Below are 19,089 nucleotides of genomic sequence, written 5' to 3'. Positions count from 1 at the left end.
ACTTACTCCCATGGGTGATGAATCTGAATTTATTTTAAAATTTAAAATGAATTTAAATTTAATAAAATTGTAATGACCCACCCACCCCAGAGGATCAGAGCCCATGCTTCAGCTGGCGTTGTGCTCCTTTGGCTCCAGCATTATGGGCAGAAACATCATGTTCCTCATTCTCAGACAATAGTCCTAAATCCTGTTGTCTAGACCTGTAAGTTCTAAAAATGTTAAAACCGCCATATATAGAGAATTAAATGGCCATAGCAGAAGCTTGGTTTTGTGCTCAGTGACCCATTTTTGTGTTGTTTTTAAGGTTTTTTTTGGAATATTGTCTGGTTGGAAGATCCAAACATGGTCCTTTATAAGATTTCTAGCAGAGTCAGTAATTAATAATTTTTTTATCTGTTGGTATTTGATAGAATCCATGATGTCATGCGTCTAAACAAGATGTCCAGAACCTCCAGCAGAAATATAGGCCAATGAAATACAGCACTATATTTCATTGTACACATGGGGTACTTTTTATCTATGTTCACCAAACCCATCTTGAGTGTTTGCTGCTAAAAAGCTAATTTTTTTAGTTTCATCTGACCATAGAAGCCAGCCCCACTTGAAGTTCCAGTCGTGTCTGACAACTGAATATGCTGGAGTTTGTTTTTTTTGGTGAAAGCATTTTCTTTTCTTGATTTCTTACTTGAAGCTCTCCCAAACAACATGCGGTATTGTAGGTGCTCTTTGATGATTTTTTTAAAGGTTTTCTGACCCCGAAACTCAACCTTTTTCTGCAATTCTCCAGCTGCTATCCTTGAAGAGTCTTTGGCCACTCAAACTCTCCTTCTCACGGTGCATTAGGATAGACACATTTCCTCTCCCTCCCTTCCTGTCGCCACCTAATTGATGGTTGTGTAATCATTTTTTTTCCTGTTTAATTTTCCCGTTGCTAATTATATTAAGTCATATCAGATATGTATTTTTATTATAGAAATACATTATAGAAAATGCCAATCCATGTGTGAGATAATATAAAATGTAATAAGTATATATAATATAATAAACATTACCTTGTCATAGTGTTTTATAATTTATACAGATAACTGTTATATATGCCAATAAAATAAATAAAATAACCATATTAGAATAATATATTACCTTATTACTTATATTAGCGCTTTATATATATATATATATATATATATATATATATATATATAGGCTATATTATATAATCTAATATTATATAATGTTGTGCGCTATCTGTCAGGCCCACTGAAGGCTGGTCAGTATGTCATGCGTGCACTGATAGCACTGAAGTGAACTAACCCTGGAACATAACCTGCTCCGGAGCAGGTTATCTTCAGAAAGCAAGTTACTATGGTTACTTACCCCAAAAGTAATCTCCGATTTTGGAACCGAAAGCTGAGGTTATCCGCTCGCTTATCCTCAAACCTACCTGGGTATGTCACATAACCTGCTTTCTGGCAGATTCATAACATTTTATGCTTAAATTATTATGCTTAATTATTGCCTTGATGGAAATGGGAATTTTCACTGCTCTAGCTCTTTTCTTAAAGCCACTTTCTAATTTGTGAAGCTCAATTATCTTTTGCTGCACATCAGAAATATATTCTTTTTTCTCATTGTGATGGATGATTAAGGGAATTTGGCCTTTGTTTTCCCTCCTATTTATATTTCAGTGAAACAGGAAGCCATGGCTGGATCATGACATGTTCATAATCAAGCTGGTGTGCTCAAAATTTTGAATATGAATGGGAATATATTTCAGATATATTTTACTCATAAGAATTTCTAGGGATACCAGTAATTGTGTCCAACATGTATTTGAGAAAAAAAAGAAAAAACATTTCATAATGATATTTACCCCATTTTAAATTCTTATTCTCCAATGAAAGCAAAAACAAACAACAACAAAAAACACATGCAAAAGCTTTCAAAACAAATGCAAGAAAGACTTTATTTTCCATTTATTTCATGGATCTGTTCTACTGTTGGTATACAGACAATTCCTCAGTTTGTACAAAAAAAAAAGTGCTATTATGTGGTAACAAACAAGACACATATTGTACTTGGTATACACGTGGTAAATATGTAAGTACTGGTGTATGTACCTATTAGTTAATGTACAGAAGAAGTTATGCCGTACTCAAATTTGGGGTATAAACATGGACTTATTGAGTAATTGATGGTAGATGTACATAAGTATATAGAAATATGACTGTAAAATAAAGTGCACCATTTTACATAAACATTACACAGGAATTACCAATTCTTCAAACTTTGTAAGCACTGTTGTGGTGAGCAATTTAACATTAACACACACTTGTTTGTAAGTACTACGTATTTACCACGTTTATACCAAGTACAGTATGTGTCTTGTTTGTTACCACATAATAGCACATTTTTCCCGTATAGGTGCTACACATTTACCATGTACATACCATTAGTATCTACAGTAATGTGTCTCAGTTACCATATACTGATACTGTAAGGACGTGCCTGTTTGTACCCACTTGTCCGTTAAGTACTACATATTTACCATGTATATACATTAATAAGTACAGTAAAGTATCTAATTAGTTACCATGTACGGGCATTACCTGTAAGTGACCATTCTTACCCACACTTGTCTGTATGTACATACTAATTACCATGCATGTGCGACTGTTAAGTACAGCCGTGTTTCTTATTTGTAACCTTGCACATACACTTCAGGTAAGTACCTAGTGTTACCACTCATTTGCCTGTAGGTACAATATATTTACCATGTATGTACCAGGGACGTACACGTACTGGACGTACACATGCGCGCGCACGTGCACACAATTTATACTGTATATAAACCTCTTTCCGTAGGATAGCCCAGTGACTGACATATATGGACAAAAAAGAATATCACTTTTAATTAGATTTACTCATTTTGCTTTGGAGATGACAGATCACAAATTGCCACGGAAGAGTAATTTCCCCAATTCTGAAATGAAAACCCAGGGTAGAGGGGCTGAGTAAATGTAGTCTGGATTCTGTGCAGGAGAGTCATTTTGTCAGAGACATTGTAAAAGGAAACCACTCCTGCTTCTTGATCAAGAAACACTCCAATTTTAGAGACCAAACAAATGTTAGTCTGTTGGTTTTCGTGCCATACTTTAAGATTAGCTGTTGGAAAGTCACATTTCCAGGATCTATTGTTAGAGCCAAAGATAAAAGTTCCACCTCCTTGACTAATTTGATCATATGAGAACAAAATAGAGCAACCTGTTCCTTCCAACTGAATTTCAAAATAACAGCGTCCAGATAGACTCTCATTACACAACACCTGGTATGTACGTTCCTGGAATGTACTAACATATGTCTGTCCAAAAGAACGTGATGAGCCCATATAGTTATTGTATTGTTCAGAATTAATTCTTGACACAGACTTGTTGTTTACAGAGAGTTGACTGCAGGCTGATGAGCGATTCAGATTCAGATCACAAGAATCTGTGAGAAAAAGAAAATGGAATTAAAATTCATACCACCAACTTAACATTGTTATATACAGTGATCGGGAAGGTGCATTGTTCGATTCACTTAGTTTAGTGTGTTTTGGATGACCAAACTAATATTCAACAATTGATATTTAGCATTTATCTTATCAAATTTCATTTCAGCTATGCTAGTCATTAATATATTAAGGATGATTATAAAGTTAAGACTTTTTCCATTCATGAATCAATCTGTTTTTGAATTAATCTTTTAAGTAAACAAATCAGAATATGAATGCAGCACAAAGTTTTATGTTGAGTTTTCTCATAGATAAATGTTAAGAAAATTCTAATATATGCATTATGCTGAATTTCTCAAAAAAATGTGAACCAAACATGTCCCCTTTCAGTCGCCATAGTGTCACCCCTTTCAATGTACATTTATATGTATTATTGTTTTATAAAAGCCTCTCACATATGAGGAACTCTTCTCTGGTCTTGGGATGGGATGGCAAATCTGAAAGAAAAAAAAAAAAAATAAGCAAGTACGTGCGTTTATCTACTGTAAGTGTTTCTGGTTATAAAAAAAAGCATGTTTGACTTACACTTTGGGACTTTTTCATTGTTCGCCATTATATGGACAGCGGGAACTATTGAATGTAAAATTTATATAACATTATTATGACAATCCTGCAATATTATGACAATATAATCTGCATCTTCAATTTGTACTATATATTTTTTTAGACATTATAAAAAATGAATTTCAATTCTGGCTTCAGTTTTTTTTCTCTTTTTCAAATAACTGAAAAAGAGACACAGCTTGAAATCACATTTTTTCCTTAAACTAAAACATTATAAAAAGCTCTCAGCATGGGTAAACCAGTAAAACATCAATTAGATGAAAGATAATTGCTAAAAACGCTCCGTTTTTCTGACGTAACCTCGATTCCCTGTGATAAGGGAACGAGCGTTGTGTATGGGGTAAACTCCTGTTTACTCTGTTACTGAAGCCTGATTTATTCACGTTTGTGTAGCTGCACAAACCAATGACGCTTTAGCCCGCCAGAAAGGGTGAAGCCGACGTGTATATAAGTCGGCTTGCAGCGCCATTTCATCAGAATCATTCTACTGAAGCGACAGTCATCGTTTCGCGTGCAGCTTATAGCACGGCAAGTGACACACCGCTCGTTCCCTTATCTCAGGGAACCGAGGTTACGTCTGTAACTGGAGTGTTCCCTTTTGAACGTTCACTTCACTTTGTGTATGGGGAACGTATCCAATCACGCCGTGCTATGAGCAGAAGCAGACTAAGCTGCTCTGCGAGCTCAGTTCTGGAGCACTTAAGTTAAGGACCCCTAGAGAGCATGAGCCAACTGAGTCCCGAGCATAGCTGAGGACCTTTGGACATAGCTATTTCCACCGTAGGGAGAAATAAGCAGTTCAAGCAGTTTAAGCCGATAAAATCCATGCCTGGAGAGCAGGGACATCTAGGCTGTAAAATCAAATGTGGACGGCTACGAACTGCCAGCGGCCACACATATCTCACCAATAGAGATTCTGCTGGACCAAGCCCAGGAGGAGGCCATTCCTCTAGTGGAGTGGGCCCTCACACCTATGGGGCATTGCAAACGTTCTGAGGCATAAGCCAAGGCTATTGTGTCAATTATGCAACGGGACAGTCTTTTCTTGGTAACCAGCAGCCCCTTAGAGCGGCCTCCAAAGCAAACAAAAATCTGCAGAGGGGAGCACCAGAGGGCTAATAACCTGGGCTCTGAACGGAGTTGAGAGCACCTTCGGAATGTATCCATGTCTAGGCTTGAGGACGACTTTACAGTTGCTAGGCCCAAACTCCAGACAGGAAGCACACGCGCACACACACACACACACCCATTCATACAAACTATTGTGAGTTTTACACCCATTTCATCCTACCCTGAACTGCATGCAATATGCTTTTATGAATCTGATATTATTACTCTCTCTCTCTCTCACACACACACACACACACACGTTCAAACTGCCTTGTCTTTAGCCTGCATTGACTTCAAAATAATTTTTTCTTTCATCAACATATTCTAGACAAAACATTATGACAATAGGTTTTGAGGCTTTCGTGTTCTCACAGAGTAGACGAAAGTTTACAAATAAATGCTTTAGCACAGAGAGAGAGAGCATACAAATGCCTCACAGTGCCTTGCTTGTCATTCAGTCAAACCGGATTTCCATCCAAAGTTGCGAATTTAACTTATGCGCAAAACTGGAATATTGCATAAAACATTTGCGAACAAGCACCGTTTCCATACAACGAGTCAAAGAAAACAAAATAGTCACTTCCTGATAAACCTGCACTATAAATCACTAAGAAACGTAGGAGAATATAAAAATTTTCATTTATAATAAATTATTTGCACCTCAGAGCGAGCAGATGAAACACAATGAATGCGGTCATTGCCTTTGGAGGTGGATGCTACTGTTTGGGAACGCAGTCGTGCAAGACATTTCTGGGAAGAAATTAGAGAAATACTTTGACGACAGACTTTACTCGGGCATTTGAGAATGACCATAACAACATTTCAGATGTTGTGGAATGACACCAGTCTGCTGGTTAGTCAGGTTTTGCCATCCCATAGCACAAAGTCACATGACTTTTTTGATGCGCTTGGAGGAATTTATTCGCAAAATGCGTTTCCATCTCCCATTATTCGCATCAACCCTTTTTCGCACAAGTTAAAAACCACCTCAAGGAGTGTAAAAACATTTTTTGCAAATTAAGGGATTTTTATTCAAAACTTGGCGTTTCCATCACTTGTTTTTCATGCAAAACATTTTTTGCAAATTAAGGGATTTTTATTCAAAGTTTTGCGTTTCCATCACTTGTTTTTCATGCAATACTTCAAAACGCGCATTAAAATAGGGTGATGGAAACCCGGCTAGTGATAGCACAATAGCAAAGAAGCTGTCTTTACAAGAGATTCTTGATCATATAACTGATCAAGAAAATAGCGAGGAAGAGACAACTGAAGATGAATCTTACTGTGAAGATGCATTGCAAGATATATTGGAAGAGTAAAACATCACTGAACAAGCTGAAAACCTTGCAACAATTTAAGAGGAGCAATCTTCAAAGCCTTTATGTTTGCAAGCACAACATGCTCCTGAACACTAGTTGCTTCGCTTACTTTAATTCTTCCCCATTCACTTTCAATGGCCGGCCATTTTTGACAAGTGTGACTTTGTGTAATTTTGTACAAAATAAGCGCCTTTCAAAACAAACAAATTTTCATAATTTATCTCATATTGTTCAAATTATTCATAAAAAAATGTTTTTTTCACTCAAAAAATTAGGTGCCTACTTTCAGATAAATGAGGCCTACAATTAATCAGATGCACATAGACACACAAAACCTGTCCTAAATGAAAGAAAACAAGTTGACAAAAAGACTGAATCCAATCGTTGGTGATAAAATGAGTGATTTAGAAGCAATTTTTTGAGGCCAGGTCATTTTTGACTGGGAACACCACAAATGTGACAGGAATCTGAACACAACACAAGGGTTAAGCCCATAACTGATCCCATACTGTTTGAGCTACAGACATGAATGAGACCGGACAGTGTGAAGCTTTCTGAGGTAGAGAAATGGATTGTGTACCAACCGCATAACAACATGCCAAATACCACATAGAACACCTTAGGAACTGCATAGCAACACCCTGGCATTCCCCCCCAACACACTAGCAATATGGTGGCAAATTCTGCATGAGTTGAGCAAGATCAGCAAGTTGAGTAAGCACCAGTCACTCCAGAAAGTGTATAAAAAAAATTAAAGCTCGTAAGATTTATAAAAAATTCTAGTGGTCAAAAATATGTAATTTTACCTTTCTCTGATATCCACAATATGTCTTGTTCACAGAGATCATCTAGTTGGCTTTTCAGCTCACAGACAACTTTTTCTATTTCCTCAAATGTCAGACGTTGGCTGATGGAGATGGTGGACAAGTTTGAACATTGGCAGCGGGAAAGAGATGAAAATTTCTACATGCAGAAAAAAAAGAAAGAAAAAAACAAGGTGTATTCGCAATAGAGCTTTTGGTGCCAACCACAGTTCATTTGATGTTTGATGAATACAGCTTATTTGGTTCATTGGTTGGATGGTTAGAGAATAGTTTAGCCTGCTTGAAAGGCAGTCTAGGGGGCAGTTCATGTGAACTCACATTGTTATGTGTACTGATACTGCAAATGTACCGCAGTTTGGATCCAAATGTACAAAAAAGACATTAGTACCCCACCTCTCATCACTATTGACACTATTAAACCACTATCAGGTAACTTTTGTTACCTGAATGAAATTGATGTTATCGTCTATCAGTGAAAGTTGCCCCAGTTCATCATGTCTCTTTCTCAGGTCACTGATCTCCTGCTCCAGTGTAAGTATGAGTTTCTCAACTCTGTTTATTTCTGCTTTCTTCTGAGCTGTGATCATCTTTGTTATATTAGCTTGACATTTCTCCATGGAGCTGATCAGCTCAGTAAACATCTTCTCATTGTGCTCCACTGCTGCCTCTGCGGAGAGCTGTCAGAAGACACACAAAAAAATAAAATTAAAATAGAACTTCTAACTATTGTTAGAAGCAGCCTATTGACTGCACTTGGACATAGCTAAGTATTAATGTAGCAATGATACTACATTACATAAACTATAACATGCTAAAATGCACTTACCTTATAAGAGTCCATGGCTTGTCTTAGTTCCTTCACCTTGATCTCTCGCTGAAGCATGTCCACTTGCAGATCATCCTGATTTGACTTCAACTTTTCCTGTGTACAATTAAATTAAAGGTCATTTTAATTTTTCAATGCAAAACACAGGCAAAATACTAACAACAGTATAACTATTATTTCTAACAATGTTTTATGTCTTTGAAACAGGTAAGCACACACACACACCCCATTCTGATTAAAATATTTATAGGTTTTTTTTTAATTATGTCAGTCTTCTAACTGCTACAAATTATCACACAGACAAATCTGTCACTTTACCTGTATTTTTTGTCTTTCTGCTGCAGGTGAAGTCATGCTATGGTTCTGGTGGTTGATCAAAGCGCACTGCATGCATATCAGCTGCTGATCTTGGCAACAGAACAGCTCCAATAGTTTATCATGTTGGGAGCAGATCTGGTCCAGTAGATGTGGTGAGGCATTGACCAGTTTGTGCCTCCTTAAAGCAGGAGATGTATAATGAGTTTGAATGTGAGATTCACAGTAAGACGCCAAACATGCCAGACAGGACTTGATAGCTTTTAGTTTGGTCTCTGTGCAGATGTCACACTCCACATCTCCAGACACAGCAAAACTCAGGACAGGAGAGGCTGTTCCAGCTTCTGGTGCTTCTCTCGTCATTCTCTCTACAACTTCAGCCAGCACAGTGTTTCTGCTGAGCGCTGGTCTTGGGCTGAACGTCTGCCTGCACTGGGGGCAGCTGTAAACACCCTTCTGATCATCCAGATCCCAGAATTCATTAAGACACTTCATACAGAAACTGTGACCACAAGTTGTCGTTACTGGAATCTTCAGAAGATGAAGACAGATTGGACAGTTAAAAGGATTTTGCTCATCAGATGATTCTGCCATTTTTGTACTTTAACCTTCAGAAGCACTGTAGAAAAACAGAAAGTGATGTATAAGTGATATACTTATTTGTTCTATTTGAGGGTATATAGGGGGCGATTTCGGATACAGCGACTTTTTTTTTTTTTTTTTTTTTTTTATTAATGCCAAGGCAAAAATAGAAGTACAGAAAATAACAGCATTACATACAAAGAGATTACATTACATGCAAAGCACCATTTCTAGATGTATGTAACAATTAAATAATCCAAAACCAAGTTTAACAAAATAAGTCAAAAAAGATTAAATAAATTGAATAAATTAACTGTCTTAAGAGCTTTAAGATTCTTGGAAGCTGAAATAGCTTGGATATACTGTTGAACCTCTTTTTTAAAAACAAGAAATAAAGGATTTTGATGAGTAAACTTACTGCGGTGAATATGAAACTTTGCAAGAAGTAATAATAGGTTAATTATAAAATATTCATTAATTTTATCTTTTTGTATATTAAAGAAGCCAAACAGTACATCCTTGAAAAGCAAAGAGAAACCCTGGAGCACATTGCGATTGATAACATTAGAGAATTCAATCCAAAATAGCTGCGTGTGAGGACAATCCCAAAAGACATGCATATCAGTTTCATTAGGGTCACCACAAAAAGCACAGCTTGTATCTATATCTGATTTGAACCTTTTCAAAAACATTTTAGTTGGGTAAAATCTGTGTAACAATTTGAATGAGATGTCTCTAACCTTGTTAGTTATGATGTATCTTGAAGACAGAGTCCATACTTTTTTCCAGTCAATATGATTAACAACATTCTTCCAGTAAGACATCACATATGGAGTTGTTACAAGCTCCTTTTGAAAAAGGGATCTAATCTTACAGTTACGTGATGAAGGATGTGACAAAAAGCATAGTTTTCCTACTGGGATTTCAAATGGGTCTAAAGAAATGGGTAAAGTACTGGGTGATCTAACAGAGTCCCTTAAAAGCATGACAACTCCTTTAGGAATAGCATCCATGACAATGGAGAATTCTTTGGGAGTTACTGGGAAGTCAAATTTACACTAAAATTCTTCGTAACTTAAAATAAGGCCTTCTGAGTTAAATAACTGAGAAACTATCAAAATGTTTTTATTAAACCAATTACTGAAAAACAAAGATTTTCTCTTATAAACAATGTCTTGATTGTTCCAAATGAAATATCGGTGTGGGGAGAAATTGTGCTTAAAGATTAATGACCATGCAAGTAATGACTGTTTATGAAATTTAGATAAATTGTAAGGGATTCTAGCAATATTGTAATTACAGATCAATAAGAAAGGGAGACCACCTAATTTAGAGAAGTAGTAATTGGGGATAAAATTCCAGATTGAATTTGGATTACACAAAAACTGCCTAATCCAATTAATTTTGAAAGTGTTGTTCAAAGAAGAGAAATCAAGGAAATTCAACCCACCATACTCATATGTGTTCATTATTACAGACTTCTTAACATAATGAATTTTGTTTTTCCAAACAAAATTAAACAGGATTTTATCAACTGATTTACAAACTTTGTTGTCCACATATAGAGAGAGTGCAGCATATGTAAGTCTGGAGATGGATACAGCGACTTGAAATGATCAGTGTAGGACATCAAAGTACCGCGAGAGCAATTCAAAAGCTTAAGGATCCGTCTGCTCTCGCGGTACTTTGATGTCATTCTGCGCAGCGCCGCTTCAAGTCGAACACACCTAAAGATTAGCTGGATCAGGCGTGTTTAATTAGGGTTGGAGCTAAACTCTGCAGGGCTGTGGCCCTCCAGGAATTGAGTTTGACACCCCTGCTGTATATAGCTAATTCTATATCATTGGTCTCAAACTCAATTCCTGGAGGGCCACAGCCCTGCAGAGTTTAGCTACAACCCTAATCAAACACACCTGATCCAGATAATCAAGAGGCTTGTTTGAGATGAGCAAAATCTGCGCAGAACCGATCACCGGTGATCAGCGCGAGATGCATGCCGGTTAGAAATGTGTCCGAGTGCGGTCCGCCTTGCTCTGATGTCATGCTGACGTATGTCAAAAATCTCTCGCGAGCGCAAGACGCACGTGTCGGATTCTGCAGTCGAGCGCAGTTGCTCTCCACTGACTGCGCTGATCAAAAGCATCATGGGAAACGACTTGCTGACGACACAGCTTAATGCTCATTGGCTGCGAATGTCATCTGATATTTTTTCCCCGTTAATCCTAAGAAGTCCATTACCTATAGCCTAATACTATTTACTTTTACATAGTAATTTATTAGTAATTAGGACATGTGCTATTTATTTACCCTTTTATTTTTATTTTCTTGGTTTGAAGTCCTGTTTGTTGTAATTTTCTCTTTATGTATTGTATGCTGGTGTTAATTTTGTACATTTGCATTTTTGTACAACATTATTCCATTAAATATATTAGTCAATCCATCAATACATGCATGCATAGCTACATCTAATGTGACGGTTTTGCAATTAGGCCTCATGTTTGTGTTTTATCTGAGATCTTTATCTGGGTATGTCTTATTTCAGGAGTGCAGTAAACAAAGCCCACACATGCATGCTCATTTCTTCATTTAGAATGTGTTTTTGTTTCATATTAATTTTGAATAATAATTTGCTGTACACACTTTTCCTAATCATTAAACATGAAATTCAAATTTACATTAAGGTGACAAACAATTGTGTAATATATTTATATGGAATATGTTTCATGTAAAAAAGGGATAGTTCACCCAAAGATTTTTTTGGGGGGTAAACTGTCCCTTAAGTAGGATACACATAATTAGGTTAATCAGCTGTGCCATATCCCACTCTGAAATGTTTAGCCCATAATTAGGGATAACAGTGTAAATTTAGTGCAGCATCTGTGTGCTCCTTATTTCTCATTATGACTTTGATTATAAAAGGCATCCACAAAGTGCGATAAAGAACGCGAACGCGATCTCTTCCATTGCTGAGGTTTGCAGTCCAACAACACAACGAGATTCAGGAAGTGTCCGGCTTGCCTGCACTTTTTTCACTCCTCCCCTCACTGCAGCCGCCTACTCTTGACTAAATTACAGGCGAGGCAAGGCGCATCTCAAACAAGCCTAAGGTCTTCAGGATCACTAGACACTCAGGTGTGATTTGGAGCTAAACTGTAGAGCTGTGGCCCTCCAGAAATTGAGTTTGAGACCAATGTTCTATATAATGCAACATTTACTCTTGGCCCATGGCCCTCAATCAAGTTTGAACTTTGGCCCGTGGTGGTAAAAGGTTTGGGCACCTCTGCTCTAACAAAATGAACGGGGGACCTACAGACCATGTTTACGTGCCTTCTCACAGATATGTTTGCTTAACCCTAACTCACCTTTAGAGCAAACCCGATCGTTCCATACTCTCAATAAAAGTGCCGCTTGGTGGACAACATGCATCGACATCTGCAGAGCCTCGCAATTCGCTATGAAAAGCTGTATTATATGCTATTTTTGTTGTTATAATTATTAGCAGCGCAACATTATTTGAGGGAAGGGCAAATTATCTCTAGTATCCCTACCCGCACTATGCAAAATAAAAACGGCAAGGATTTACAGACCTTACGAGTTCTAGATGTATTAAAAAGAAATGATCTTAAAGGACAACGGCAAACATCTCTAAGTGACCACTTCCTGGATCAGTGAGAAATAAAATAATACAAGTTCAAATGGTCAGTCTGTAATGTCGGCACAGACTTTCACATGCATTGATCAGAATTTACCCTTACAACAAATGGCTTATTTATTCATTGCGTTAATCGCATTACAATTTGCATTTAGTGAAAACAAGATGCTATCTGTTGCAATTTACAGTTGGTTTAAACATCAGACCTATCCAAGACAAATAGCATCTACAGGCTATTACACTAACTTACTTCCGCAAAAATAATATAGAAAAATTAGTTTGTAAAACCAAAACAAACAAATAAAGGGTTCAGATTTACACAACAACACACTCTAGCTTGCCACAGCCACACTCATCATCTCCTGCACGCAGCTGAAATAACAGATCATTTCACTTTTGTTTTCTGAGAAGAGGGAGGGGTGGATCGATCACTCAAATATATTTTTTAAATAATATTATTTTATTGGTAACAGTGTTTAAGTAATTGTTAAATTTCAGAATTGTACATAAATAACAACACAGATACTTATGGTAATAATAAAATCTGCCCGTGCAAAGAAGTTTGAAAAAAAAAAACCTGCTCTACACTACACTGCACAACACCGCCCTCTTGCGCCGTTTTGTATTTATATATTGTTTGCATAAAAAGGAACATAATTCCCTATAACTCTCTCCGCGTTCCTGAAGAAATAAATGAATGAGCACACATACATCATTCTTTTAACAATATTCAAAATGCGGATTTTCGCGGAACAAGTGACTTACAGTATGGTTTGCCCTTTTTTCTCCTTTTATGTTGACAGGAACTGTCACCTGAGTGTGTATTAGTGTTGAATAGTATTCACCATTATAGGTAGGCTACATTCCTAAACAGCCTGGCAAAAATCCTCTCATTAGCAAAAATCAATATTTTCTCACCTTTCTCAGGATCTCGGGAAATCCTGTCTCTCTCACATGCTTCAACAGATTAACCCCCAATCTCTCCCATCAAGCCTGATCAGCGCTGTTTTCTCACGTGTGACGGTAAAAGGTCAGAGTAGTAAAAAAGAGCTAACGAGAAAGTCAGAAGTGTGAAGAGGTGTGTGGACCGTCAGGGTCTGTGTGGTTATTGATCAAAGCGTCATACAGATTTCCTCCCAAAGGATGCAGAACCATCATATACCATTAGGATCTGAGGCTAAATATTTAAATACACAGAAAAACTGTGTAGTCTCTGTGTCCAACATGTAAAACAAAAGAGAATATGTAATAAAAAATGTGTTGTTACAGAGTTCCCTTCCTCTCAGAGCTTTCACCAGCCTTGAAGGCTAGCAAATACCCTGCCACCACATCCAGTAAATACATATGACCTGAAGAACTTCAACTCCCAGCAGCCCTTGCCCTGCAGACATGAGAGGGAGGTCACTTCTAGGGTCTCATCCAGTGGGATCATACAATTACTATTTCTCATGTTTCTATGCCAACCAAAACATAACAGCCTTGAGCTCATGAACCTAAAAACAGATGCTCAACTCTTTCATTGTCTTATTTCCCAGAAAGCTTTACCCACAGGCAGTGAAGATAGCCTGTTTTAGGCCATAGTGTCAGGCAGACAGCAGACAGATTATAACCAGCAGACAAAAAAATACAAATATACAGTGATCATGCTGAAAAATAAAGACATAAGACGTAATGCGTAATTATTCTTTATTCTCTGCCCATAAATACTCTGGTGGTGATGGCGCAGTGGATAAGACACATGCCTTTGGTGTGAGAGACCCGGGTTCGAATCCACTGTGAGACACCAATGTGTTCCTGAGCAAGACACTTAATTGCTCCAGAGGCGTGCGACCTCTGACATATATAGCAATTGTAAGTCGCTTTGGATGAGTAAATGTAGATACTTTAGGTTTACTGAACACTTTTTGAGTCTGTTTTACTGTTGCTATTACTGTTTCAAGACCAAACCAATTGACTCCAAATGAAACTAGCTCTAATGGTATAGAGATGAAACTATAAATGTGTCCAGTTTTTAAAATCCTGATGGATTGCATATTTAAGATTTTTATTATACATGCAAGAATTCACCAAGACATCAAGTATTTATCAATTGTTGATGCAAATACAGAGGTTTGGTCTATATTGTAATCAGAATTTGCTGTCCAACTTGAGCTAAATAATCCCAGCCTAAATGCACTATTTTTATGTGGTTACCCTGTAACCTGTACTGTTATTTAACAGATTTGGTTTTGCATCAGTAATATCTGTTGTGTGTATAGTGGCATGACTGATAGAAGAAACCCTTCAAATACTTTTCTAACCGAAGTAAAAAAAAAAAAATCTTACTCCTATCTTTTGATCTGGGAAAGAGCAAACTATAAATAAAGTAAAATGTTCTCAAAGAGCAACTTTACTGAGAGTTCAGATATAAGTAATACAAATAAAATACTGTTCCTCCTCATTAACAGACCAATACTAAACTATCGATCTATTATTTCTTTGACATCAGTCCATTTCAAAACAATCCAACACCGTAAACATTTTTCTTTGAAAAAAATAAATAAATTATATAGCATTTTTGTGAATGTTCAAAATATTTAAACAGTGATAATATGATCGAGCCAATGACACTTTAACAGCATTTATCAAGAATGAATTTTTTTTTTTAAGTATTCTCATTTGGTTTGATATCCATGTCTTATATTAAATAAGAAAAACAGCAACCATCAAATCAAAAATAACTATATCCCAATTAAGAGTACCATTTAAACATTATATTGAAAAATATCCCAACTGGAAAACCCACCTGACCAGTAGGTAATTTTATAATAATTAAAAAAAGGCACTAGAAAACCAGCCAAGCAGCAGAACAAAATTTAACACTGTTACTAATCATATTTGACACCTCTAATCCATTCTAACTCAATACTGAGTTACATCTGGTTTAAAGAATAACACTTTGGCTCTGAAAATCATCACAATACTATTCCAGACAAGTATACTGCAATATTTAAAGGCACGTGTACATGCACACATTTGTCCACACAGAGGCCTGAGCCTCATGTGGGCTAATCGCTTTAGATGTGCAAGATCATATGTCATCATTAGCCTAAAACACACAGTAATGCAGTTAGCTAGCAGGCTTACACACTCCAGAGAGAGAATCATCACTCTCAATCACCACACACACATCCACTTACTCTCATTCTCCTGTTTGTGTGTTGTGAGTTTTAATGGTGTTTACGTTACTTGGTGCAAATGAGCTCAGAACACACACCTATGAAAAAGCAAGAATGTGGGATCTTTGTTCTTGTTTAGCTGTAGTTTTCCATCCTCTGTAGTGTGTAAAGTTCACATTTTTCTCATCTTGCAAACATAAGCACGGAGACTAGAGGTAATGAGATAGAGGTTGCATGTGTGTGTTTAGGGGTCAGAATAAGCAGCAGGGTAAGCGTTAGTGTGTCCTCTCCACTGGTGCTCCCACAGGCACTCTGGATTCAGAAGCCATCATCATCATCTACTTCATAGCCGTAATCTGTAGACAGGAAAGAAGAGGAATGCAAAAAGGTTGGGACAAAACTTAACACTCTTTTCTGAACTACAGAAACTCACAAAAAGAGCATAAAATGAAGATGTTTTTGTCAAAAGAAGCCAAAGTTTTCAACCAGGAGTCTGAGAGGATTATATATAAATGTGACCCTGGGGGCGTATTACAGAAAGTTTCTTATCTTAGGTCTTAACTTAAGATATGATATGTTAAATTAGGATTTTTCTCTGTATTACAGAAGCAAATCTTAACTTAATTTGGGATTCTTATCCTATCTTACAAAATAGTATCTTATCTCTAGTTAGGAAATCTTAAATGGCATTATCAAGCTCGGCAATCCACTCTCAGGTCTCTTACCACGCAACCAACACTGCCCAGCTGCTGATGAGGTAAACAAAATAATAGAAGCTACTTCACTTTGAAAATCACCTTTTGCAAAAAAAAAAACGTAAGGCATTAGTCACTTGCACTACAACCAGTAATGCTCCATGATGCTTTTGTTGGTCTCTGTAATGGTGGTTGCAGTTCCTGTGCTAACTGTAATATCATGCGCAGCAGTCTGTGATTACTTATGTTTTGTCATCAAAATGTAACATCTTCAGGGTCCTCCAATAGTCTTTCTACCATTAAACATCTCCGTTCTTATTAATAATTAATAATAATAATTAATAAATGTAATACCATTGTCGGACAGCACAGTTGTAAGTGTTTTTTTTCCGTTAGCTTTCAAATAATTTTGAAGTTAAGACAGCTGTGGGGTTGTCCTAAAGTTAAGACAGTTTTTAGGATTTTTTGTCAAGTTAGAAGGTTTCTGTAATACCCCTTTCCTATTTGTAGTCAAGATAGGATAACACACTTAGGAAATGCTGTTCTGTTAGCTTTTGTCCTAAATGTGGTCCTAACTGAAATTACCATGGTTACCAAACAGATAAGATAAGATTTTAAAGTTAGGATCTTTCTGTAATACGCCCCCTGGACCACAAAATCAGTCTTAAGTCGCTGGGGTATATTTGTAGCAATAGCCAAAAATACATTGTGTGGGTCAAAATTAGTGATTTTTCTTTTATGCCGAAAATCATTAGGATATTAAGTAAAGATCATGTTCCATGAAGATATTTTGTAAATTTCCTACCATAAAATATATTAAAACTTAATTTTTGATTAGTAATATGGATTGCTAAGAACTTCATCTGGACAACTTTAAAGGCGATTTTTATCAATATTTCGATTTTTTTGTACCCTCTGATTCCAGATTTTCAAATAGTTGTATCTCAGCCAAATATTGTCCTATCATAACAAACCATACATCAACGGAAAGCTTATTTATTCAGCTTTCAGATGGTGTATAAATCTCAATTTTGAAAAAATGGACACTTATGACTGGTTTTGTGGTCCAGGGTCCCAAATAGGTTCGTAAATATTCAAAATGTAACGTTTTTTGAATAAACATTAGCTAATGATCTGTTAAGCACATAAAATAGTAAAGGTAATGTTCTTAATGAAAAGCAACATTAATACAAAGTGTAATGCAGAACATCTAGCTTTTTTTATATTGAAAAAGTTGGGTCAGAAAAGGATGAAAGCCTCTAAAGCAATGTTGTTATTATTAATTAAAACTACTTTTGTAGAAGAAATTTGAAATAAAATATAAATATTAGATAACTTTTAACTTAAATGAAAATTAGAAATATCGTGTTGGCAACTAACTGATAGAAACTAAGCTTAAATACTAAATTTGCTAAAACTGAAATTAGAATAAAGCTAAATTCAAACATTTTAAATAAAACAAACAAAAATGACAAAAGCACAAAATTACTAACAATACAATTAAAATGAAAACTGAGATTATACAAATAATTAAAATTGAAACATTTAAATTGGCAATTGATAATACTATTAAAACACTATAGTAGTGTAAATAATACTAAAATACCACTGGTCTAAAAGGACCTTTATGAAATGTTAAAAATTTATCCTAAAGGTGAAAAGAACGACTTTATTGCATTTCATACCAGTGCCGCCCATTAACTGCATGGCACTGACACAGTGTTCATCCTCCTCATCCTCCTCTTCTTCATTTGCAGGCTCTTCGTACGCCACCGGTCCACTCTCCACAACAACAGCATTCTGGGATGGGGCAGCAGGAGTGGCCACTGGGGCACCAAACCCTTTCTGAAGGTAGAGAAGGAAAGACAAAGTCAACATGAAATGGCATTCTCAGCTCATCTTATGCCCATCATCCAACGTGTTTCCAAGTGAAACAGGATATTCGGTGAGCTGTAAAAATGTAGTGTGGAATTGACTGATTGGATAGACAAAGTGGTTAGTTGGGGAGGGGTTGAAAAATTCAAGAAGTCAGTCAAAAAGGAATGTCTTTTCAGAGGCAGAGCAATTCTAGAGTAATTTTTTTACTGAGGCTGTTTATTACAATGAAGTTGCTTTAAAACAATCTGTATAAAGTACACATTGTCATAAATTAAAAATGGCTTAAGAGCAAGATATTTAAGTGACTGAACAATTACGAATACGTTTACCTTTTTGGATATCGAGCATCAATGAATTGCGCACAATAAGATAAAAGTTATGTATTAATAAAGTCAATAGGGTCAACTTGGATTTGGTGACTTCAAAATACTTACAAAACACCTTTTACCAACTCTAACTGTGTACTCCTGTTATCATGCTCCTGCAAATGTGGATAACACTTCATCACAAGTTAGCTTAAGATTTAGCAATAGTTCACCTTGTTAGTGAATTTTCAAATGGTTTACTTTCCCAAGGTACGAAGGGAATACCATCAATCACAAAGCTTAATTTC

At 36.4% G+C, this 19,089-nt stretch overlaps 2 protein-coding genes across 2 annotated transcripts in view; both read right to left on the bottom strand.

Annotated features, from left to right (window-relative positions):
• Window positions 1-1,943: 1,943 nt before the first annotated feature.
• Window positions 1,944-13,150, bottom strand: ftr80 (finTRIM family, member 80). Its single transcript, XM_079439890.1, has 8 exons — window positions 13,098-13,150; window positions 8,515-9,130; window positions 8,197-8,292; window positions 7,814-8,047; window positions 7,353-7,509; window positions 4,079-4,123; window positions 3,949-3,990; window positions 1,944-3,489 (listed from the first exon to the last, which is right to left on the bottom strand). Exons 2-8 carry the CDS (start codon window positions 9,103-9,105, stop codon window positions 2,921-2,923), a joined length of 1,734 nt encoding a protein of 577 aa, XP_079296016.1. The 5' UTR covers window positions 9,106-9,130; window positions 13,098-13,150; the 3' UTR covers window positions 1,944-2,920.
• A 3,071-nt stretch (window positions 13,151-16,221) lies between these two features.
• brf1a (BRF1 general transcription factor IIIB subunit a) overlaps window positions 16,222-19,089 on the bottom strand; it is a gene marked incomplete at its 3' end in the record, with an annotated part of 41,908 nt that continues 39,040 nt past the window's right edge. The window contains exons 18-19 of the mRNA XM_079440035.1: window positions 18,284-18,443; window positions 16,222-16,259 (exon numbers count right to left, since the gene is read on the bottom strand). Of these exons, the coding sequence (XP_079296161.1) occupies window positions 16,222-16,259; window positions 18,284-18,443 (198 nt within the window). The remainder of the gene's footprint in view (window positions 16,260-18,283; window positions 18,444-19,089) is intronic.

Source organism: Barbus barbus (assembly GCF_936440315.1).
Source record: "Barbus barbus genome assembly, chromosome: 18".
Classification (NCBI taxonomy): Eukaryota; Metazoa; Chordata; class Actinopteri; order Cypriniformes; family Cyprinidae; genus Barbus; species Barbus barbus.
Note: the sequence above shows the minus strand (reverse complement) of the source record. Positions and strands in the feature narration are given on the sequence as shown.